The 26,384-nt window shown below is 41.3% G+C and overlaps 1 protein-coding gene across 10 annotated transcripts in view; it reads right to left on the reverse strand.

The window, feature by feature from the left end:
* Positions 1-26,384, reverse strand: part of ERC2 (ELKS/RAB6-interacting/CAST family member 2) — a 527,327-nt gene that overhangs the window by 370,096 nt on the left and 130,847 nt on the right. For all 10 annotated transcript variants that reach the window (XM_053377860.1, XM_053377861.1, XM_053377857.1 and 7 more), the window contains 2 exons: positions 16,529-16,684; positions 10,211-10,378 (listed from right to left, as the gene is read on the reverse strand). In XM_053377860.1, the coding sequence (XP_053233835.1) occupies positions 10,211-10,378; positions 16,529-16,684 (324 nt within the window). The remainder of the gene's footprint in view (positions 1-10,210; positions 10,379-16,528; positions 16,685-26,384) is intronic.

Here is a 26,384-nt window from a genome sequence, read left to right on the forward strand (position 1 = left end):
GTGATGCTCTGTTAAATGTTTAAATTTTTTTACTCACTGAAGCTCTTAACTTTTGAATAAAAATGAGCCTGCAGTCATTTCATAGGTATGTCATAGAATCATAGATTTGTAGAGTTGGAAGGGACCCTGGGTATCATCTACTCCAACCTCCTGCAATGCAGAGATATGCAGCTGTCCCATACGGGGATCAAACCTGCAACCTTGGAGTTATCAGCACCACACTCTAACCAACTGAGCTATCCACTTGGACAGTGTTTTCATATTCAGGTGTTGAACAAAATATTTAGATTCGGCTCTTACTAGAATTTCAATAGAGAGTTATTAATAGATAAAAGAGAGGTATTTGATAAATCTTTGATAAATATTATACAATGAGGATGGGCAACATATTGCAGAAGAAAATATCAAAGTGGCCAATGTTGAATCAATTATTTTGTTACAAACTAATTCTTTCCATACTACAAACAGAATTAGCCCACTTTCAAAGAGACTTGATAATTCCTTATAGAACAGATTCAGTAAGGGTTAATTAGGACTTTGCCTTTGAACCATTTCTATACTGTTCATTTGTAATAAAACTATTATTTTAATAAAGAGGCTGCTCATTAACTTGTGTCTCCTTTCAACAAACACTGCTTTAACAAATACAGTATCTTTAATAAGGTGTTACCGTGCACAGTAGCAGATTAGTACAACTTCTTCTCAAGTACACAACCACAACTTTCATGGCTCACCATGTTCAACAACTGAAATTCCTCCCTGCAGCAACTAAAATCTAAGAAAATTGTTCCCGTATGTCAGTGCCAGCTATTCCATTTACTAGAGCCTTGAGGCTGCCTAACGAAACAACAACTCCAGCTCGTCATAGAGAAGTAGTAAAGTAGCTTATCCATATCCGAAAAGTACTCTTTGCCTTTACTCATTTTTCCTCTTTTGAAGTACACAGTAACTGTTGATATATTCACATAGCTCAGTTTGATTCAACTCCCCCCAAAACTCTCTGTGTTGGCACAAGTACAAAATAAAGAATTCTATACTAATTACAAATCTTACAAGCTTGCTAGAGCTTTTAATATTGTATTCAAATGTGCCTAGGGGCCAAACAACATTGCCTCAGGAGAACAGCAATTGATCTATTGTTGTTGTTTTCCCTCTATGAAATGGTGGAGGACTGTTTATTGATTGTGGAAGTGGTGATGTGACTAGGGACATTTACTGCTGCCCTTGTAGAGTTTCTCCAATCTAAATCCCACCTAGCTTCCATTTGTATTGCAATGGGGTGCACATTTAACAGTGGAATCCAGCCTTGACAGACCCTTGAATTTCCCCATAGTAAATAGCACCTTGAGAAAATTAGATTGGGAAGATGCACATTGTATCTCTCACTCATATATTCTCAACAACAAATAAACCATGTCATGAAAAAAACAATGAATTGTTTATTTCTTCTATTTACATCAATCGATTCTGCAAAATAGAAATATCAAAAGAAATTTCTGCAAAAGAAATATCAACAACCTCAGATATGCAGATGACACAACCTTGATGGCAGAAAGTGAGGAGGAATTAATGAACCTTTTAATGAGGGTGAAAGAGGAGAGTACAAAATATGGTTTGAAGCTCAACATCAAAAAAAACCTAAGATCATGGCCACTGGTCCCATCACCTCCTGGCAAATAGAAGGGGAAGAAATGGAGGCAGTGAGAAATTTTACTTTGTTGGGCTCCATGATCACTGCAGATGGTGACAGCAGCCAAGAAATTAAAAGACACCTTCTTCTTGGGAGAAAAGCAATGACAAACCTAGACAGCATCTTAAAAAGCAGAGACATCACCTTGCCAACAAAGGTCCGTATAGTTAAAGCTATGGTTTTCCCAGTAGTGATGTATGGAAGTGAGAGCTGGACCATAAAGAAAGCTGATCGCCGAAGAATTGATGCTTTTAAACTATGGTGTTGGAGGAGACTGTTGAGAGTCCCATGGACTGCAAGAAGATCAAACCTATCCATTCTTAAGGAAATCAGCCCTGAGTGCTCACTGGAAGGACAGATCGTGAAGCTGAGGCTCCAATACTTTGGTCACCTCATGAGAAGAGAAAACTCCCTGGAAAAGACCCTGATGTTGGGACAAGGAGAAGGGGACGACAGAGGACAAGAAGGTTGGATAGTGTTCTCGAAGCTACCAGCATGAGTTTGACCAAACTGCGGGAGGCAGTGGAAGAAAGGAGTGCCTGGCGTGCTCTGGTCCATGGGGTCACAAAGAGTCGGACACGACTAAACAACTAAACAACAAATTCTGCAAAAATTCAGATTGGTGTTTTATCTCACAAAACTCATGAAAGGTAAAGTAGACAGAGGTTGTCCATGGGTACCCAGTTTCTTTCATGACTGTACAGGAATTCTAACCTGGGTTTCTCACATTCAAAGCCAATGTTTCAGTGCCTGTTCTATGTCTACAAAACCATAAGGTCTCTAAGCTAGATAGAAAATAAAATTAATAAAGCCCAAGGTTCCCAGGCTGCTAAATTTTGCATCCAGTATTCAATTATGTTCTTGTAGGCTGCAATTGCAAAAAATGTAAAATGCACGTTGTCCTGCAAGTAGCTTATACTAAAGAAGAGATCCTTCCAACTAAACAGTTGTTGAGGCAAGAAGATGGATAGCTTAAAGGATGAAATAGAAGTTCTCTGGTGTATGCTTACTCAAAAAATTTGCTACAGTAACACGTTAGCTTTGACATCCGTTTTGGAAGAAGATTTGTCAACTTCTGACATCCTTACTTGCTCTTCTTTTTAAAGGAAAACAATATGATCAATGTTTAAGAATTTCATCATGGTTTTAACATGCTGCATTGTTTTATCATTTGTTGTTTACCTCCCTGGGTTCCTTTGGGGGGAAGGGGAAGGATATAAAAATAATTAATTAATTGGTGCATATTTTTGTGCACACCTTTTGGTTTGAAAACAGCATTATAAAATGTTCAGGGAGGTGAACATTTTGAAGGGTAGGGTAGCTCCTTTTCAGTTAGTTTATTGGTTCAGGAAGTGTGAATTATGTGGTGGGGAGGCATTTCATACATTCCTAGACTCACACAACTGCATAAACATTTAAATTAGCTTTCCATACCATTAGCCAGATCACATTGAAATCACCTGATAATGGTACTTCTCCTGAGGGGAAGGTCCCCCGGAGTAACCACTTACTACACCATCCCACCTGACACCCATAGGAATCCAAAATGTATAAGTTTCCACAACTGCATTGAACCAAGACTACAAATATGTGATTTACGGAAGCAAACCACACCTCTGTGAGGTCATCTGAGCCAGCCCTTTGTTTGCTTGAGTGACAGTTGCAAATGTTCAGACAAATTAACCGTGACTAGGATCAAAAGAAAGCACACTGAAGCTTTGTTCCAAGGCCAATTTCCTCCTAAAATAGTCAAGATGCAGTGCAGGACAGGGAACCTACTATGGTTGGGAAGAAGTGTGTTTCTCAGGCAGTTGCAGATCCCTTAACCGGACACACAATATGAAGGCAACACTGTTTAGGAAAGTTTTTAATGTTTGACGTTTTATTGTGCTTTTAATATTATGTTGGGAGCCTCCCAGAGTGACTGGGGAAACTCAGCCAGATGGGTGGGGTATAAAGAATAAACAATTATTATTATTATTATTATTATTATTATTATTATTATTACTAGACAAACTGCCACCCTGAGGGCAATATATATAAACATATAAGTTTTGAATTTTTGGATGAGGGGTTGCTCTTTCTTGAGTCTTGCTTTTTAAAAGCTTGATGCAGAAGAAGGGAGGAGCTGCAGGAGACCTTTACAGGATGAAGTAAGAAAAAACCTTGGGATTTTATTTTGAGGGGCCTGAGGCAAAATAAGTGTTTGGGGTATCAATTAATTAACTAGAAGTATCTGGCTGGAAAAAATGAAAAAAATGGAAGATGAAACTTCAATAAACTTTAGTAAAGAAATAATTTCCAATCAATCCTTTGAGAAAATTAATTGTGTGTGTGTAACACATTCTGTCAGTATCCTACAACCTTTCTCTTGGAGCTTAAGCAGAAAGTCATCTGTGTGTGGTAATTGCACCAGACCACCTTGAACCAAGCCCAGTAGAATATGGGCAGCCGGTGTAGATGTTTTACCAGAGGTGTCACATGCTGTCTGCTTCCCTTAGCATCATCGCTGCTGTATTCTACACCAGCTAGAGCTTCCGGACCAGCCCCAAAGGCAGTAGGAAATCAATTGCAGTAAGAAACCCAATATCCATTGTTCTAGATACTGTGGACTGCTTTTACTGTACATTGTTTTGGTTTCCCAATTGTCTCCATTTCTAAATTTCCCCATCAACATGGGGAAAATTTCCCCACTATGTACTGATTAAATAATAATAATAATAATAATTTATTTGTACACCGCCCATCTGGCTGAGTTTCCCCAGCCACTCTGGGCGGCTTCCAACAAAGACCAAAAACACACTAAAATGTCACACATTAAAAACTTCCCTGAACAGGGCTGCCTTCAGATGTCTTCTGAATGTCAGGTAGTTGTTTATCTCTTTGACATCTGGTGGGAGGGCATTCCACAGGGCGAGTGCCACTACCGAGAAGGCCCTCTACCTGGTTCCCTGTAGCTTTGCTTCTCACAATGAGGGAACCAGAAGGCCCTCGGCATTGGACCTCAGCGTCTGGGCAGAACGATGGGGGTAGAGACACTCCTTCAGGTATACTGGACCGAGGCCGTTTAGGGCTTTAAAGGTCAACACCAACACTTTGATTTGTGCTCGGAAACGTACTGGGAGCCAATGTAGGTCTTTCAAGACCAGTGTTATGTGGTCTCGGCAGCTGCCCCCAGTCACCAGTCTAGCTGCTACATTCTGGATTAGTTAGTTTCCGGGTCACCTTCAAAGGTAGCCCCTCGTACAGCGCATTGCAGTAGTCCAAGCGGGAGATAACTAGAGCATGCACCACTCTGGCGAGACAGTCTGCGGGCAGGTAGGGTCTCAGCCTGCGTACCAGGTGGAGCTGGTAGACAGCTGCCCTGGATACAGAATTAACCTGCACCTCCATGGACAGCTGTGAGTCCAAAATGACTCCCAGGCTGTGCACCTGGTCCTTGGTGATTTTAAATCATCACCATCATAAATTTTATTTGTACCTTGCCCTCCCCAGCCGAAGCCAGGCTCAGAGCGGCTAACATCATACATACATTTTTAATTAAAGAAACCAATTATTGGTAGAGTAGCGGATTTTCAACTTTTCATCTTTTCATGTCTTATATTTTTCAAACTTTCTTGAAGGTTGCAAACAGGAGCAGAGTCCAACTCCTAGGTATAATTATGTTTCCATAGACTCTCATAGTTGCCTTACTGTAGCTTACCACTTAAGACAATTTATACAGTAATGTATATAGTACTCTCATGGTGCTCTCAAAGGCTACCAAGGTGCACGTCACAAGTTGAGCTGCAGTTAATTCAAAACAGTCATTATACTTCTGTTTCTAGAGGTAGGATTTCCTTATCATTAAGCCATGTCTCTCTGTGGAATAAATCAGCATGCTTTTGACCTCACAGTTCATCCACCTCTCTTCCTCGTGAATTTACTGCCTTGCAGCTTCCTTCTTTCAGTCACAAGTATGCCTGTAATTAACTTTCTCTCTCTCGCTCTTTCTCTCAAAAGTGACAGATGTCACACACATAGTGGGAATGGCAAGATTGCAATGACAAGAAAATATGAGGAAATTGTCATGACAACAGCATGACTGTCTGTCTAGCACAGCCTTGATATATAATACAGGTTCAATCAAAATCATCAAAATCAAAATACAGGTTCAATCAAAATCATTCCAGGTACATAGTTGAGTGTATATCAGACAACTCCACGAAAACCCATCATTTAAGTCTATGCTTCTGAATAATCATTTTCACTAGTAAAAGATCCTCCTTTGAGCCTCAATATGTCACCTATGGAGGAACTGTGGGATTATGTTTCAAAATGTATGGTATTTGCTTCAGTACAAAAGCTTGTATTTTAGATGGGGGAGAGGTAACTAATTAGCAATACCAATGATCTTGGCAAAATCAGCATCACTACAAACTAAAATAAATATTGATTTAAATTATAATTAACATCAACACTTTGATACCAAGGAATATACTCAAAAGCGTATAGTGCATATGGTTGGTTTTCAGTTTGCTGCAGGGGGTGTGGGTTTTATAAGCATATCATGAGGAGAGGAACAAGAGGTATAATGTCCTCATCAGCCTCCATGCCTTAGGGATGATTCACACATGCATGAATATCAAATATTCAACACTTTGCGACTTACAGTACCTTTCAGTGGAGGCATTTCACAGATTCTGTTGTATTTAAGAAATAACATCAAATGCTGCGAATGCTTTATCTATAGTGTTTTTTCCATGATAGCTGTTTATCAAAGGCAAACCTGAAATCATTTATAGCCCAGTCAGGTCAGCTCAGGGCAAACCACCTTTATGAAGGCTATTTAAAACCAAAATATTCATAAATGAAAATCACAGGGAATAAAATGAAAATATGCTGATTCAAAGATGAATTTTGCTTCTGAAAATGTATCCATTGCTTCATGTGGCAAAAGAGATGGTGCAAAATTATTTTACAGACAACAAAACAGGCTCCTTCTCTGGGATTTATGATCATTTACTAATAAAGATTCAGAAAACCGAGAAATTCCTCTAGAAACACACTAGATTCAGCCATGTACTTGGTTTATGCTGGAGTTCTACTCTCCTCTGAAATAAGCACTAGTGAATTAAGCCTAAGTGTCCTATTAACCTATTAAGCATATGGAGGCTCTCATTTCCATCTGATCCCTCAGAAAAAGGTGCCTTTAATGTATTCAGTTCTGCTGCCAAAAAGCTCTTGCACATGAACAATTACAGCTAATTTTAACCAAATTGCTTCCTGCAAGAAGTGGCCATCATTAAGAAACTTTCTCCATTTCCTTTTACAAAGGAGTCTTAAAGATAGAAAATAAAGAAAGCTCTTTGTGATGCTGTCTGATAAAATCATTAGTCTCACACGACTTACTTCAAAGCATAGGATGGCAATCACCTAGCCCTCCATGGAACGCATAAAGGAGCATGCTGTGCTTCAAAGCTACATCAATTTATCAGGTCATTTAATTACTTAAGTGTGACTTAAATTGTTCAAAATGTAATGTAAGTTGCTGTGCGTAGGCTACAAACTTTTGCACTAGGCTTGGTTATCTTAATAACAGGATTATTATAAAAATATTATGAATTATCATCAATATAATATAGTTAGCACTGCAATAATTCTTGTTATGAGTTAAGCAACACTGTGTCTCATACAATTGTGCTCCTTCACTCATGGAAGGCTGTTGATCCAACTGAGGGGATCTTTAAATGGAATGGGAAGAGTCACAAATTCACTCTAAGTCCCCTCTGCTTCTCCACTAAAATCTGCTTGAGAGGGTTGGAAGACCACTGGGATATCATGGCAGGTGCTGTGGGACAGAGGCCACAGGAGAAAGGGAGGATGTGCAAAAAATCACTTCCCTCCCCTTCCATTCATGGAAGCTTTTGTTGGAGCAAAGAGCCCTTTGAGAACAAAGGCATATAATAATAATAAATAATAATAATAAAAAATTTTTATTTATATCCCGCCCTCCCCAGCTGAAGCCGGGCTCAGAGCAGTAACTAACAACAGTAAAATGATACAACATTCTAAAATCAGTTCATTATAAAATCAGTTCAAATCAGATTAATGGCAACCATTAATTAACTGGATAAAAGTTGTTTTTAAAGAACATGTAGCTCAAAAACACAATTTTGTTTAATGTAATTGTGGAGTTCAAAGGTGTATCATCTGCCCAAACCACCAAAATAGGGTGTGATTTACCACATCCAATAATAACAATAACAACAACAACAATAATAATAATAATAATTTATTTATACCCCATCCAACTGGCACGGCTTCCAACAAAAGATTAAAATACATTAAAACATCAGTCATTAAAAACTTCCCTAAACAGGGCTGCCTTCAGATGTCTTCTAAACGTCAGATAGCTGTTTATTTCTTTGACATCTGGTGGGAGTGCGTTCCACAGGACCACTCTCATCTTATCATTTAACCCTTTGTATCAGGAGTTAATAGTTATACACATCCTTTCTGCTAGGCAGGATGCCAGGCCCTTACTTGAATAATGAGTTAAGATACAGCCTCCTTCCCCTATTGCTCTGCAAACGATTTGCTTTCATTTCAATGCTAGTTGTTCCTCACTCTCAGTAGCAACTTGATTGCTGAAAGACCGCATCCATCAGAGTATTCCCAATCTTTTTGTTATGGTAGTCTGTGACCAAAATTCTACCTAATCTGCCTTCTATTTCTTGCATTCCACAAGCAACTGCTTTCATATCTTACAATAATATGAATCTTCACAAAAGGCTTCGAACTTTAAAGTCTGAAGCAGGGATGGGCCCTCCAGATGTTGAAGGACTCCCAGCTCCCATCACCCTGATCACCAGTCATGCTGGCAAGGACTGAGAAAAGTTAGAGTCCCGCGATCTCTGGAGGACCACAGGCTCCGTTTAAAGCATAGCAATTTAAATATTGCAGGCTTAAAGATAAGGCAACCTTGAAAGCTCACCTCTCTTTTGCCTTTATTATGAAGTTAAAAATAAGCCTACATTTTGAACTACGGATATTATTCTCCAGTGATGGTAGATTTATAATCTCTAGATTTTATGTACTATTCCTTTATTTGAAAGAGGATGCAGTATTATACACAATAGGCAACAGATCATTCTCCTTCACCCACCTAGGAAAAACTAAAAATGGGTTAAATACTGATGCGTTCATTTTATCAGGTGGGATTATAAGGGCCAAATGAAAGGGAAGGCATGCTATTAACAGTTGTGCGTTTTTAAGGCTTTAATATAGCCATGAGGAGTTTCAAATTTGATTGTGGGGGCATTTTTCTTTTCAAAACTGCCTTCCCTATGTTACTAATCCAGAACGCGGCAGCCAGACTGGTGACTGGGAGCGGCCGCCGAGACCATATAACACCGGTCTTGAAAGACCTACATTGGCTCCCAGTACGTTTCAGAGCACAATTCAAAGTGCTAGTGCTGACCTTTAAAGCCCTAAACGGCCTCAGTCCAGTATACCTGAAGGAGTGTCTCCACCCCCATCGTTCTACCCGGACACTGAGGTCCAGCACTGAGGGCCTTCTGGCGGTTCCCTCACTGCGAGAAGCCAAGTTACAGGGAACCAGGCAGAGGGCCTTCTCGGTAGTGGCGCCCTCCTTGTGGAACGCCCTCCCACCAGATGTCAAAGAGAACAACAACTACCAGACTTTTAGAAGACATCTGAAGGCAGCCCTGTTTACGGAAGCTTTTAATGTTTGATGTATTACAGTATTTTAATATTTTTTTGGAAGCTGCCCAGAGTGGCTGGGGAAGCCCAGCCAGATGGGCGGGGTATAAATAATAAATTATTATTATTATTACTTTTCCACCCTTGGTATGAAAACTAATGAGTTCCACCTATTCCCCCCCACACTTTGGACTGTGGACACAGAGAGCAGGACAATAAGCAAGCCCTTCACCCCACCCCACAACAAATTCAGAGCTTTTTCATCTCACCATCCCGTATTAGCTTCACTGCGATTTTTAAAAACTCAGGAGGAACTGCACATATCTCCCACATAACGTATCACTTGGCTCTAACTTGCAGAGATCTGCAGTGCTCCCTTCACACATTTTTTCCTGACAGTCAAGTGATTATTTTCTTTATACAAATGTGTATATTCGTCTGAACTGTGTGCCAAGTCAAAATGCACAACTAAGACAGCCTTATAAAAGAGATAAATGGAAGCAACTGAACAGAATACTAGCAGCAAGGGGACGGATTAAATTCTAAATGCATACACTTAGTTTGGGTTTCCTGCTAGAACCTTCTCATTCCAGCAAAGGGCCACCTGCTATCAAATCCAGAAGACAGTACACAGGTATTACAGGGCTGGGCTGGCATCAGCTAACAGCGCAAGCTATTGTACTACTTCGTAACGAATTTTTCAAAGGTCGAGTTTTGTCCTCTGCACAGATTTGTAACCAATACATCATTCTTAATTCTGACACACTCCATTAACTCAACATTTATACTGCATTAGATGCTAATAAAATACCTTACCTCTGTCTGAAGTATGGCAGCTCTCTGTTCTTTGGCAGTAAGTGACTCTTTAAGCACTTCAATGTGTTGCTTGCAATCTGAATTCTGATTGCTAAGGGTTTCAAGCTTAGTTTGTAAGGCAAGAAGTTCTGATTCTTTCTTTGAAAGCTCCTGCTTCAACTGGTCAATCTGCAGATATACATATATATGTATTAGTAGTGCTACTAGTATTAAGTACAACAATTTAATCCAGCAGTTCCCACACCACTTTGCTTCCTGAGTTCAGATAGTAACATTTATCTACATATGCAATATAAAGTGCATTTACCGTATTTTTCGCCCCATAGGACGCACCGGCCCATAGGACGCACCTAGCTTTTGGGGGGGGAAATCAAGGGGAAAAAAATTATTTCCCCCCCAGGTTTGCGCAGCCATCCCCAAGCTAGAAGAGGGAGACGGAGCGCTCTCTAGCCTCTCTAGCCTCCGTGGGGCAGCGGCTTGCCCCGCTGTCCCCCGAGCTTATGGGGCTGGCGATGGGGAGAAGCAAGCTTGCTTCTCCCCCCCCCCCGCCAGCCTTCAGATCAGGTCGGGGAATAGCGGGGTGACAGCGCTCCGCCTCCTCGCTATCCCCCAAGCTTATGGGGCTGGCGATGGGGAGAAGCAAGCTTGCTTCTCCCCCCCCCCCGCCAGCCTCCAGATCAGGTCGGGGAATAGCGGGGTGATGGCGCTCCGCCTCCCCGCTATCCCCCAAGCTTATGGGGCTGGCGATGGGGAGAAGCAAGCTTGCTTCTCCCCCCCCCCGCCAGCCTCCAGATCAGGTCGGGGAATAGCGGGGTGATGGCGCTCCGCCTCCCCGCTATCCCCCAAGCTTATGGGGCTGGCGATGGGGAGAAGCAAGCTTGCTTCTCCCCCCCCCCCGCCAGCCTCCAGATCAGGTCGGGGAATAGCGGGGTGATGGCGCTCCGCCTCCCCGCTATCCCCCAAGCTTATGGGGCTGGCGATGGGGAGAAGCAAGCTTGCTTCTCCCTCCCGCCAGCCTCCAGATCAGGTCAGGGAATAGCGGGGTGGCGGCGCTCCGCCTCCCCACTATCCCCCGAGCTTGTGGGGCTGGCGGGGGGGGAGAAGTAAGCTTGCTTCTCCCCCCGCCAGCCTTCAGATCAGGTCGGGGAATAGCGGGGTGGCAGCGCTCCGCCTCCCCACTATCCCCCGAGCTTGTGGGTTGCAGGCTGCTGCCTGCAAGCTTTGCGAGCCGGCGGGACCTCCCGCAGGCTTGCAAGGCTTGCGGATAGCTTCCTGAAGCCTGGAGAGCGAGAGGGGTCGGTGCGCACCGACCCCTCTCGCTCTCCAGGCTTCAGGGAAAGCCTGCATTCGCCCCATAGGACGCACACACATTTCCCCTTCATTTTTGGAGGGGAAAAAGTGCGTCCTATAGGGTGAAAAATACGGTATTTCTTTCCACATGTGATTGATATTGCTGGACAAGCTTTGGAGAGAAAAGTCGGAGATTGCGAGCCGCTTGTGCTGTCTAAACATTACATCGTGTCATGAAAGCCACTTTGCTATGGATTCATCCCATAAACACTAAACCACCTTCTCCAATGGTGGATTTGGTTTATCCCATAACTACAGTACAGAAGAGGAGAAAGAAAGATTTAAAACTGGAGTAGCAGCCAATAAAACCTGGATTTTGATCACAAGTTTACAATGCTCGGCCCACATGCTCCAGATTAATAAAAGTACATTTATCAGCTATAATATTGCAGACTCACATGTTGCAAGCAAATATTTCTTGCATGTCCCACTCTGCTTTGTTTCATTTCCCCATATGATATCAATTCCTGTAGAATCAAATCCAAAAGGCATCTTACACAATTACAAATACTTGCACATGTGGAATATTTAAAGAAGAATGCAAACTCCTCTTTCTCTATTAGATTTGTTATTCTAATTCAGGAATAGGGAACCTGTGTCCCATAATCTCTGACCTTTGGCCATGCTGGCTGGGGCTGATGGAGTCTAACAACATATTGGGAGGGGGGGCTACAGGTTCACCATCCCTGTTTTAACTGAACCATTTTCTGGCCTCCTTTTATTATAAGAATTAACATTTATAATATAGCAAGCGCTGAAAATTGGCTGGTATTCTATGGAGACTTTAAGCAAAATAAGGCAGGTCTAAATTACAATCTAAAAGGAATCTAAAAGGATTGCAAGCTAAGCAAAGGAAGAAGGAATAGCAAATTATGCATTATCTCAATGCAAATAAGAGAGGAGTTTAGAAGAAAACCCATTCAAGGACAAAATTAAAACATAATATTCAACTTACTCAAGATCATGTTAATTTTTTAAAGATCTTTTTGGAAGAATGGCAAACATCTTCCATGTATATGCCATAAAACCACCAGTAAGTGCAGATATATAGCCAAAACCAAAATATCAAAATAAGGTGGGTGAAATTCCACACAGTACAATGTCAAGTTGAAGCCAGTATGCAGAACAGCATGTGTTTTATATGAGTCCCATATGGCTATCCCAGAACCAAATCTCTACTGAAAGATCTTCACAATTTTATCCATCATACAAGCAACACCTGATAAACAATCAGTCAAAGAACATGGTGTCATTTGGGTTATAGATATGCTATGTATTTCTACTCACTAGCAAGCAACTCCAGCTACATGATTTGCAAACAAGTAGAGAGTTTTGCCATGCACATATAAAAAATAACTAGATCTTCTTTGGTGAACTATTTTATGGTTGAAACAAGACATAAGGCTGGACCTCTTTTTATAAAGCAAAGTATATCATATTTCTTAGGGGGAAAGATTGGGTTTGGGCTGGCAAAATAAAAAATAAAATACAGTGGAACCTCTGGTTACGAACTTAATTTGTTCTGGAGGTCCGTTCTTAACCTGAAACCGTTCTTAACCTGAGGTACCACTTTAGCTAATGGGGCCTCCCACTGCTGCCGCAGCACGAATTCTGTTCTCATCCTGGGGCAAAGTTTTAACCCGAGGTACTACTTCCAGGTTAACGGAGTCTATAACCCGAAGTGTTTGTAACCCAAGGTGTTTGTAACCCGAGGTACCACTGTAAAATAAAATTCATCTTTTTCCAGTTCAGTGTCAGCTTGCAGACTGAAATCTAGCTACATGATGATGGTGAAAAGACCAATCAAAAGATGTTCTCATGCTGAATGGGCAGTCGTTTTTATTAGGAGTGTGTGCCTTGACCACAATATAGCAGGATACTGCCAAAGCAGAAAAACAGGTGGTAAAGGAACACCTAGCTACTTTACTTTACTTGAATTTAAATTTCTAGGGCCTGATGAGTTGCACCAAAGGGTACTAAAGAAGCTTGCAATCTCAGTCTATAATCTTTGAGAATTGTTGGAGAACATGTGAAGTCCCTGCAGACTGGAGACAGACAAATATCCCCATCTTCAAAAAGGGGGGGGGGGAGAAGACCCAGGTAACTACTGACCGGTGAGCTTGACACTGATACCAGGAAAGGTCCTAGAACAGATAATTCAACAGCAGGTCTGTGAGAACTTACAAAAGGGTGCTATAATTACTAAGACCCAGCGTGGGTTTCTCAAAAACAAGCCATGCCAGACGAAGCTCTCTCTCTCTCTCTCTCTCTCTCTCTCTCTCTCTCTCTCTCTCGATAAAGTTACAAGATTGGTGGATCAGGGGGATGCTTGTGTATCTTGATTTCAGTAAGGCTTTTGACAAAGTCCCCCCTGATATTCTTGTGAGGAAGCGGGAAAAATGTGAGCTGGATGAGGTAACTGTTAAGTGGACTGACTGACCAAACCCAGAGAGTGCTCATTAATGGTTCCTCATCATCCTGGGGAAAAGTGACAAGTGGGGGGCCACAGGGTTCTGTCCTGGGCCCACTGTTGTTCAAAGTCTTTATAAACTACTTGGATGAACAAAATGAGGGGATCAAATTTGCAGATGACACCAAACTGGGAAGGGTAGCAAATGCCAAAAAGACAATCAGGATTCAAAATGACCTTAACAGATTGAAGAACTGGGCCCAAGCCAACAAAACGAATTTCAGTAGGAACAAATGTAAGGTTCTGCACTTTGGCAGGAAGAACCAGATGCACAAATATAAGATAGGGGTCTCCTGGCTTACCAGCAGTGCATGAAAAGGATTTAGGGATCTTAGTATATCACAGGCTTAACATGAGTCAACAGTGTGATGCAGGAGCCTATTCTAGGCTGCATCAGCGGAACTATAGTGTCCAGATCAAGAGAAGTAATAGTACAGCTTGGTACTGCCTTGGTCAGACCACACCTGGAATAGTGTGTCTAGTTCTGGGCACCACAATTTAAGGATACTGACAAGCTGGTACATGTGCAGAGGAGAGCAAGCAAGATGATCAAGGGTCTGGAGATGAAGCCTGATGAAGAATGGTTGAAAGAGCTAGGTATGTTTAGCCTGGAAAAGAGGAGACTGAGAGGAGATATGACAGCCATCTTCAAATATCTTGAGGGCTGTCACATGGAAGATGGAGCAAGCTTGTTTCCTCCTGCTCCACAGGGTAGGACTCGAACCAATGGATTCATGTTACAAGAAAGGAGATTCCAACTAAACATCAGGAATAACTTTCTGACAGTAAGAGTTGTTCAGCAGTGAAATGGGCTCCCTCGGGAGGTTGTGGATTCTCCTTCATTGGAGGTTTTTAAGCAGAGGTTGGATGGGCATCTGTCATGGATACTTTAGCTGAGATTCCTGCATTATAGGTGATTGGACTAGATGACCTTTGGGACCCCTTCCAATTCTACACTTCTATGATTCTAATGTGCTTGGAGGCTGTCTTGATTTGGCTCAGGATCCAATTCCCAATTCAAACAAATTAAACTTCGTGCCTGTCCCATTTCCTATTACATATATATTTTTAAAAATTGTAACCTTTTTTCTTTTTGAAAGTTTTGGCTACTAGCCTAGGACCCCCTCAAGAGTGGATAAATGCCTACCAAAATAAAGGCAAATAAATCGTGTGTGTGTGCGTGTGTTTGTGCTGAGCAACTTTAAACTTTGCTTTTTAAAGCATAGACTTCAAGAAAAATAATCAACCTTCCACAATTGTCTGCTTTTAGCAGTCATGTGTGCCTTTTTCATTTAATTTAAAATATATGTAGATACTCTTTAAATCTAATCTTGTTTCCTCCAAAGAGCATTATAACACCTAGAGTTGTTGCCTGTGAATGGGGCCTTGTTCTCCTGGTTGCCATCATTCAGGACTTATATTTATCACAGTTTCTTATCAGCAATCTCAGGTCCGACAGATGGGGTATAATAAGATCTCCTTGCTGACAGCCATATAAATATTTTTTCCACCTTGAAAGGTCCTGTGATGAATGGCAGAAGTAGTATCTTTTGCTGCAAATCTCAATTGTCAGAGGAAGGACAGGGCTGTTGACACAGGTTAAACAGACTTTCATCAGAATGTAGCATGATTATCAAAAAGTTGATCAGACGGCTGTGACAAAACAATGGCATGCTCAACCATCTGCCCTTTAAGAGCAGAGGAATCTATTGCATCCCACCCTCTCAAAATCATTGTAACTTCCGCTTTACATTTCTAAAACTCCGATCTATTTATACATGACCCCGAACATGTGGTGGCTTTCTGGAGGAGTACTGCTCTGAAGGTAAAGCAAATCAAACATATTTTTCCTTAGCTCATTACCTGAATTGTGACTGCCTAATATTTCAGAGGTGACTCAGCAGACTTACCTGATGTTGACTTGTTGTCTTTATAGTCCAGTGGATTCTTAACCTGTGTAGCAGAGTTACACCTTTCTAGTATTCCTGCCATTGGATTCTTAACCTGTGTAGCAGAGTTACACCTTTCTAATATTCCTACCATTGTCCACATCAAATGAATATATGCACCACATGTGGAATTATGCGAGATCTCAATTGTCTTCAATTCCACAGTTGCTTTTTCTGGTGCATGGTGACATGGCAAAGAAATGATAACAGGAATGCTTGATTTTTAGTCAGGAGGACAAAAGCACTTCCTCTTTCTGCAGCAATTTAATATGTTTTGCCCAAAGAATGCCCTCAAACTAGAACAAGTTTTTCACGCTTGTGTGACATGGCTCTAACAAAGGTTGCCTATGCACACAGAATATAACATAGAAACTTCTCTCACTAAGGTAAATTACCAGTGAAAACCATATACCTCCTGAAAGTTATCGTACTTTTCAGGAAGGTTTTCTTAGTACCACCCTCTTCGGATCAAAGGTTGACAGTAAAATTACCACCACCCTCAGAAAATCTGAACTGAAATAGTGCTCTCATTTGATTAGAAGAATATACCTTGTTTTTCATGAACTTTGAGTGACTCTTGTAAACTTCTATTTGTTTGATTTCTTCTTCTCGATCTTCTGTGTTCAGAACTCCATTAGTCTTCAACATCTGTATTTCATCTTCAAGGTCTCTGATATTACGTTCTAGTGAAGCTATTTTTGTGTCCTAATTTTGAAAGAAAAAAAGTGTTGGTATGCAATATTTGAAAGTATAAAGTGCAATACAAGAGCAACAGAGGAAAAAGAACAGTGCTGGCACAAGGAGCTGGGACAGCTTTTGGTCTAAATTTTACTGGAACATGCCCACATATAATTGTATAACCAAAAAAATAAAAATAAAAAATGTGGACCCCCCACCCTTGTTTTCTAAACAAGGATACTGCTTCTTTGCATTCAGGCAACTCATAAAAGAAGGTGCTCTGATCTGAAACACATTGTAGGCAAAAGCTTGCCTTGATTCTAAAGCCAAGAAACCACACAGGGTGAAACTGCATAAATCATCAGCAAAGCAAGGATATAAGTGTGTATTTTATCTTTCTATTGTAGGTCTAGCCTCTAGAGCCCTCACAAGCTGCCCATTTTGCCAGCTTCATGATCCCAGTGAAATAACATTGCCCGATGTGTTTAAGAAGGAAACAGTTTATTTAAATATGGAATGGATGGAAGAAGGAGCAGGAAAATCCTGTTGAGTGTTTTTGTGTTAGGTGTGGGTGGGTGGGTGTATTTGCTGTGCCAGCTGGTGCAGCAGAGAGGTCCAGATCAAGCCCATTGTCATCAGATCCTTGGCACATCTACCTCCATTCCCTCTCACCTCCAAAACAACCTGTTTCAGGGGTATATTCTGGCTACCACCAGCAGGGATACTGCCAGAAGTAGCATCTGTCCACCTGCAATTTAGGCAGGCATAGTAGCAATGGAGCCTCCTAGCAGCAGAGCTCAGCACAGCTGGGCAGAACTAGGCAGTGGGACACCTCCCTCTCAGCTGAAAGCCTTCCAGCATGGCGGATCAGGATTGCCCAGTGAATTAACAGACCATGGGGGAAAATAGAATAGAACCAGGTCAAATGGAAGACACCACTCTGCCACACTTATTTCATTGGTTCCTAATATGGAGAACCATCTCAGCGCCTCTTGGCATACCTAGTCCATTATTGGGGTATTTTAAAAATCCTGCAACTCAGGATATAGAGTCCTTTTCTCCCCTTACTTGAACTTTGCCTTATCATAATCTGGCCTCTGCTTTCCTCAGCTTTGCTTTATTGGAACCTGAACCCTGCTTTACGGTTCCTTAATGGAATTGTGCCTTGTTTGACACTGCCTTTCCAGAGCCTGAACTTAGACTAACTTGATTTTGCCTTGGATCCCTTGCTCATGCCTAGTAAACCTCTGCCTGCTCAATCTAGAACTGCATTTGGCTGAAACCACTCCCTGGAACAGAATACTCAGCAAATCAAGAGAAGAGACATTTCCTTCCAGCGGTGACTGGAAAGAATCTGCTGGCTGTTTCCCAGGATACCTATCCCAGACTAAGAGTCAGAAGGCTGTGCACTTTCTTGTGATGGAGGCTTGTCAGCAGGGTGGTGGCAGTACTAAAGGGTTGAAACCATAACCCTGTGCACCTCACAGGGTAGGTGCACATCACTATCTCTGCAACAAGGGTATCCTAGAAAGGGGATGGCTGGAACCCTGAACAGGAGCAACATTCATTGCAGGACCAAACTTGTAGCACTTACATGTAAACTCAGAACCCAAAGAGGTCCTGAAAAAAGTCCCCAAATAGGCCCAATAAATAGTTTCTGACATCCTTGTTGAGAACCAAAATGGAGAGAGAATTCAAAGAGCTACTGCTTTTTGTACAAAAAGCAAACCTTCAAACATGAGGTCTTAAAAGTTCAGTCTATGAACCTTAACAGCAGCTGATACGATAGCAACATTAAAGGCACTTATTGAAACTACGATCGCTTCCAACATCAAGCACAACTAATCACTTGAAAACTTAAAGGAAGGGAATGACGAAATCACAGCACTCTGCATCTTTACGTCTTCTGTTTTCTGGAAAATACATGCATTGTAAAGTTGCACATTTTAAAATTCCCCCTAACAAATAAAAATAGTTCTGAGGAAAATATAATGAAGGGTAGCATTAAAAAAACTTAAAAATATAAAACTATTATGTTCTATAAATGATGTATCAATATTCATTTACTAGTAGTAAGGTATTTCTGATGTTCTATCCCATCATCAGGAAGCAAAGAAAGAGTCAAAGTTACGCGTAAAGCACTGAAACACTATTATACTTATCTGCAAATGGCTATTCCAGTTTGGCACAACTCAAAACCACAACACAGATCCCACAAAGCCAATGCACAACTGTTACACACAAAAGCAGTGGTGAAGAATAATCTAAATTGCCCAGTCAGATTATTATTTTTATCATTGTTATTAATGTTTAGGTTTTCGGTATTTGTACCTCACCTTTCTAACAAGGCAACTAAGCATTCATAAGCAGTAATTTAATTTAATTCAAAGAACAGTGATTCTATTTTCATGAAATGCCAGTGAATACATTTCTCAGAATTATCCATAAATGCTTTCCATGAGCAATTCTGTAAGTAATTGTGAGTAGATTGCTCACAAAACGTGTCTAATGAGCATGAAGTACATTATGTAATAAAAATTTAGGAAGCAATCTTGAGACAATTAACTCAAAGAGGAATTCCTGCAGAACAAAAAGAACTTGCAAAGAGTGAATGGTTTTAAGATGGCAGCCTAACCGCTAGATCTTCCAGCCATTTTCTTTCTGGAAAATAAGCAATAATTTGCAAAAAGATTTAAAAAGTTCAGAGGAAACAAGACTAAGCAGACTAGGTTTAGGAAGAAATACCCTGTCAAAAGTGCACTTCGGTAATAAGATAAAAAGGTAAAGGTAAAGGACCCCGATAGTTAAGTCCAGTCGCGAACAACTCTGGGGTTGCGGCGCTCATCTCGCTTTACTGGCCAAGGGAGCCGACGTTTGTCCGCAGACAGTTTTCTGGGTGGCCAGCATTACTAAGCCGCTTCTGGTAAAACCAGAACAGCGCACGGAAACACCATTTACCTTCCTGCTGGAGTGGTACCTATTTATCTACTTGCACTTTGATGTGCTTTTGAACTGCTAGCAATGGGAGCTCACCCCGTCGCAGGGATTCAAACCGCCAACCTTCCGATCGGCAAGCTCTAGGCTCAGTGGTTTAGACCACAGTGCCACCTGAGTCCCAGGTAATAAGATAGGAAAAGCATAAAGAGTCATTCACAAAAAAGAGCAATCAAAAGAGAATCTCATGCAAAGTACTGCATACTGTGATTCTGTCCTTGTGTTCATACTGGTCTTGAAAAGATCTAGATCTAACTTTAGAACTAGAGAAAGGGCAGCCCCGTGCAAAGTGAACACTACACACTACACACTAAGCTTTGCAGCAGCAGTGCTTTAACATACCTGATATATCACAGCTGGATCAATACATATAGACGGCTGTCTCTGCAAGAACCAAGGTAAACCACAAATTCATTCAGTTAAGAACTCTTGATGCACCCACTTCCTCTTTTGCACATGTAACACAGTTGTCACCATGTATGTCAGTTTTCCCAAATTCTGTATACTTTAATTATAGAAATTCTCTAGTAGCCATTCCAATGGATTCCCCCTTGAAATAAACAGAAATAAGTTCTTGCAAATCTTCCACACACATAGATGATAGTTTGATTTCTTATGTCCATTGTTTCTGAGTTCCCTGAATGTAGTCCTTGTGTATATTATAGGGGCTTTACCAATGCCTTTTCATTGAGAAAACCTAATAGCTACAATGCCAAAATACGGGGTCCCATATATTGGAGAATATGTCTAATTTTAAAGAAAGCCCCAGAAGCAGGTATCTACTCCTCCTCATAATTGCCACCAAAGATTACAACCCAAAGATATAATTTCAGTAGTTTGCGCTCTTGCACCAGGATTTTTCAAGGTTTTTCCTCCAAGATCAGCATCTCTCTTCTGAGACTATTTCTGAAGTTCTCTTGAGTTTTGAATTGTAGTAGAAGGTCTGCTTCCATAAAGGTGGTTTGAAGCCCTACTGCACATACAGAGCTTTCCCACATATGCCTTTGGATTGGGAAGAATGTGAATAACATTAACTCCTTATCCAAGCATTCTATTTTTAGAGGAAACTATTAAAAAAGGAAGGAAATTATTCCATACAGAAGAGTTTCCATGTCCCTGAAGGTTTGAAGTCTCTCAGAAGAAGAGAGGGCCAGAGGACATCTGCAGGATTATCCTTTGAAAGTTGTACTTCTCTGATTTTTTTAATCAGAGTACATTACTACCGTATTTTTTGCTCTATAAGACTCACTTTTTCCCTCCTAAAAAGTAAGGGGAAATGTGTGCACGTCTTATGGAGCGAATGCAGGCTGTGTAGCTATCCCAGAAGCCAGAACAGCAAGAGGGATTGCTGCTTTCACTGCGCAGTGATCCCTCTTGCTGTTCTGGCTTCTGAGATTCAGAATATTTTTTTTCTTGTTTTCCTCCTCCAAAAACTAGGTGCATCTTGTGGTCTGGTGCGTCTTATAGAGCGAAAAATTAGAGGGCATTAGATTATGTGGACATTAAATTATTAGAGGGCATTAAATTATCTGGGCATTAAATTATTAGAGGGCATTAAATTATTAGAGGGTCTTAAATTATGTGCATTAAAAGCACATATAAAAATGATACACAAAAATGCATTACTTTAGGAGAAATTGGTTGCAAAAATGTGTGTATTAGTCAAAACTGCAGGCAAAAATGTGTTTAGTAAGAAAAAATGCATTAAAATGCACACAAATTTTCATGTGTTGGGGTTTTTTTTAAGAAAAAAGTCCCCCAAAGTGCTGCGGAAATGTGGAAAACTGAATTTAAGATTGGAAAAAATGAGAAAATGAAATTGACAGGTTCATCCATCCGTACCCAAGAGCAAGGCAAAATCACAAGGAAGGAAAGCTGAGGTCATTTGGGAGATCAGTTCTCAAAACTGCCACCCAGATAAGGAAGATCTGGAGACAGGAGAATATTGCAAGACTGTTCAGAATGGGAAAGGCTTCCAGGGTCAATAAGAAGAATGGAAGCAGTATTGTTGAAGATTCACTTCTATGCACAAAGTCTGCTAACAGGAAGGGGGAGATATACAGACAGTGCCTGGTACAACTGAAAGTGGCTGGAGTAAGGCAAAGAACCACTCCAACTACTTGAGACCAAAAAGATGCAATGCGTCAAGGAACAGAGTCCACTTCCACAGAGATTAGCATGGTCTGGAGGGGGAGAGAGTGGGGATGGGCAAGAAGGTAATGTAAGCGGTAAGAAGGTAAAGAGGAAGCTGCTGCTGGAATTGAACACAGCCTGGATCCATTTGCCACCTTCTCTAAGCAGTATAGGGCAGGCACAATAACTGCTCAGTACCTCTATCGCTGCTCATGCTCAGTCCAACCTGCTCTCCAGGAAGGAAGTGAGGAGGAAAGGGAGCACCATCATTCACCATCTTGCTAACCAGCTGTCTCAGTGGCAAGGAAGCAGGTGGTGGTGACGATGCAAAGAAGGAGAAACAGCAAGTAGGCAACAGCAAGCAGAATGTGGACCAACTAAGGGAAGAGGAGTCTGCCCTTCTTCCCAAGGAACTCCCCAAACCTGGAACTAATACTATAGTCCTGTCCAGAATGCATGTGGTCCATTTGGTATTCGGGGGGACGGGACCATTTCCCTACTTTTAAATAAAGCATTTCTAAAGCAATGTTCTGCCCAGATAGGGGACCTGGTATTGCAAGGGTTTATTCTCTTCCCACTTTGCAAGTTTGATAATGTGGACAACAAAATTACAAAATCATGTAAAAGCAGCACATACATGATTCCAGATTCTTTATACAATAAAACAATGTGTTATTTTTAGGGAAACTTATGGTTTTTTTTCTTTGGAATATTCCTTTTATGTTATCTTTAGGTAGTTCAGTATGCATGTGCATTATGAACTGCTTTTGAAATAAAAATATTCAATTCAAGTAAATCAACAACAAAACAAAACCTCATGCTAAGACGCTGTTTTCTAATATGAATTACTGCAAAGTTACTTGTGGACACTTTTAGGCAAAAACAAAAACAAAAAAACCCCAGAAACTGAAATCAATCAGGCATCTTTTAAAAAAAAGGATTTATAATTCTATTTTCTTTACAATTCTTATTTTATTAGACAAAAAAGAAGAATCCAAGCTAATAATCATGCCTGCAAGAATTATTTTTCCTTCAGGGAAAATATGCAAAAGGCAATCACTCAGTACTGAAAGTGACAATAACGCTTAAATACATTCTTCCTTTTAGGATGGCTGCTGTGCCTAACCATCACTAATGTCTTTCAGACAGCTAGATTTCTCAGTACAGTGGTACCTCTACTTACGTTCACTTCTGGTTATGTATCCTTCAGGATACATGCGCGGCAAACCTGGAAGTATTTTTCTGGGTTTTGCTGTGCGTGCATGCGCAAAAGCACTCTATGCACTGCGCGCATGCACAGAAGCACCAAACCGCGCCGTGCACATGCACGCACCTCTGGATACACACACCTAGGGAACTGACTGGAGCTCCAGAACAGATCCCATGTGCAACCAGAGGTACCACTGTATATCAACAAATTGACTTAATTTATATAGGTATCTATCAGTCTCACAAACTTTGCTGACGTATTATTTCCATTTAAAAAAATCTGTCAGAACATTATTTAGTGTAACACAATGATATAGAAAACCTGAACAAATTGTTTCGAAGAACCAAAAGTTAGTATTTTTTGGAAGGCATTTAAGTGATGCGTTTCCCCCAAAGCACCATTGCCTGACTTTTTTTATAGTAAAACAAGGCTTTACTTCTTCTTTGTAGACACTCTGAACTTATAAATCGAACATGGGGAAAAACAAAACCTAGTTGTTGGCTGGATGCCTGCCTCCCAACAGCTCCTTTGCCTGAGCTGCTGTGATGTCATGAAATGTTCATAAACATTCTAAGTAGTCAAGAAAAACCATCTATAGAAGAATGTTTGGAAACAATGGCAGCTCTGTGAGGAAAACGAAAGGCTAAGACAAACCATTACATAGAGCTTAAGGAATGGAAGATTTCTGGCTGTTGCAGCAGATGAGGAGGGTTGACTGCAGGGAAACTGAGTGATATAACGGTCTGGTAGGTTAGGAAGCTAAGGGATAGGTATCTTGGAGGCAGCATGGCTAAAGGAAGGGGGCAAAGTAGGAAGTCCCCTGAGAAACAAACTGCTGGAGGAAGAACAGATGGATAACCCACAAGTCTGATGAAAAGAAGGTTGGGGACAATGAAAAAGGCAAGGGTACCTACAATGACAGGATAAGGTGTGTGATCATTGGAGTAAAGGTAAAGGTGGGCCAGGAAAAATATGTTTGGGCTTCCAAACAAAACACGAGGTGGGTTCACTTGTGGTATCTATCCCAGCAGTGCCCTACGGACTCCCCCCAGCCCCAGCCCCATGGCCAATTACTTTGGAACGTCAGCATTTTTGGCATACCTAGAAACCTTGCAGCTACCCAGGATAACTTATCTGGACCCATACTTTCAGCCCAGGACACCATCATACCAGTTTACCACAGAAGCAGTGTTAAACTAGCCACTGCAAGGACATGGCAAGTTCCGGCATGCGGGAGGGGGTTAATGGAGATCTTGGTAAGGAGACAGGACTCAGGAGGTGAAAAAAAAATATGGGAAAAGTCTGACAATTAGATTTTTAAAAAATTAAATTGAGAAAGTTTAAGTAAAAAATAAATAAATACATGATATAAAACTTTCATGTATACCTAGGAGCCCTGTTGATAGTATATATATAATATCTATATATTATGTTATCACTGTCCAGAAAGTATTATCTTAGTACTGTGTAAAAAAAAAAAAGGTATCAGGAACAAACCCAAAGAGTTTTGGTCTGTTAAACAAGCCTGATTCATAACTAGTTTTCAAAGCTGGCTTGCACTGAAACTGACCAAAGTTTATTTTACACTACACCCCCCTGGTTTGTATAACACAACAGGTAGGATTCTACTAAGTTGTTACATGCATGGAATGAGGTCCACTCATACAATGGGGCTTCCAACCCCTCCCCCGTGCCCCCTAAATCTGCTCTGGAGGGTGGGGAGTAAACCCAGAATGGGTCTAGCACATGGGTAGGCAACCTAAGGCCCAGGGGCCTGACCCAGCTCAATCGCCTTCTCAATCTGGCCCAAGGACAGTCCGGGAATCAGTGTGTTTTACATGAGTAGAATGTGTCCTTTTATTTAAAATGCATCTCTGGGTTATTTGTGGGGCCTGCCTGGTGTTTTTACATGAATAGAATGTGTGCTTTTATTTAAAATGCATCTCTGGGTTATTTGTGGGGCCTGCCTGGTGTTTTTACATGAATAGAATGTGTCCTTTTATTTAAAATGCTTCTCTGGGTTATTTGTGGGGCCTGCCTGGTGTTTTTACATGAATAGAATGTGTGCTTTTATTTAAAATGCATCTCTGGGTTATTTGTGGGGCATAAGAATTCGTTCATTCCCCCCCAAAAAAAATAGTCCAGCCCCCCACAATGTTTGAGGGTCAGTGGACTGGCCCCCTGCTGAAAAAGTTTGCTGGCCCCTCGTCTAGCAGGTGCACAAGGGAAAGTCCAGTTGTGGGTGCAGACCTTGTTCCCCACATGTATGCATACACCATTTATCACTACGCTGGAATTCCACCTAACAAGCTGATATTCTATGAAGTTGAAAGTAAACACTTGGGTGTGTTCTTTTCCTACCCACATGGGAGGGGTTGAAAGAAGAAAGGCCACATCCTTCGGAGTCCAGTAAAGGAGCCCACGGGGCAAGTGAAGTGTTGCCCCAGCTACAACAGCCCAAAGAGCTCCAGGCGAGCAACTTACTTTGACAAAAGCTAGATAGAGATAGGCTGAGGCCTCTTAAGCTTCTGCCTCCAGCACACCTTTCCTAGGCTCAAAGCGCCAACTCTCTGGCCTTCAGACCAGCAAGACAGGTTGAGAGGCACTTGGCCCCTCAGGCCCAGCCAAAGGGTCCTAGCTCTGGTTCTATAGGCCCTAGCGCTGCAGGATCTATCTAATTCAGGGGGCTCTTGCCCACAAGGCCCTTTTCACTACCACAGTGACTGGTTCCTGGGCCAATGGTATTGCAGCATGTGACTTTTTCCTCTAAGGAGCTTGAGGCAGCACACATTATTCTCTCTCTCTTCCCTTTAGCTTCAGAACAATTCTCTGGAATATCTTGCTTGCATTATCCAGTCAGATGGGCGGGATATAAATAGTATTATTAGTATTATTATGTTATATCTTTTTTTAAGGCTATAAATAAATGTGTAGATTAGACTGAGAGATGGTAATTGACTCAAGTCACTTGGTAAGCTTTCAATCATTGAATAGAGGGATTTACATGGGACTGAGCAAACTGGAAAGAATTCTGCCAGACATTCCGTTGCCAAAAAATTTCCAGAAAGTAGAATATTTGCAGTTTGTCAAACGCATAGTGTTCACTGGAGCCCATGACTGATGAGTCTAACCCTGAGGCACAAACATTTTAGCGTTTCGTGTCATTGAGACTTACCCCTTGCCTCAAAATGGTAACTGGTTGAAAGTGGGTGCAAATTTAAAAACAACTCAAAGGAGTGAGAGCTAGAGTGATCAAATGAACAGTGAAATGGTGCAAATCACTATATCAATAGTGCACGTGACTCTGTACCAATATGTGAAATAGTGACCTACCTCACTGAAGTACTATGTGAATAAATGAAGTAAAGATCTAAATGCATTCTGCTTATA

Source organism: Podarcis raffonei, chromosome 2 (genome assembly GCF_027172205.1).
Source record: "Podarcis raffonei isolate rPodRaf1 chromosome 2, rPodRaf1.pri, whole genome shotgun sequence".
Classification (NCBI taxonomy): domain Eukaryota; kingdom Metazoa; phylum Chordata; class Lepidosauria; order Squamata; family Lacertidae; genus Podarcis; species Podarcis raffonei.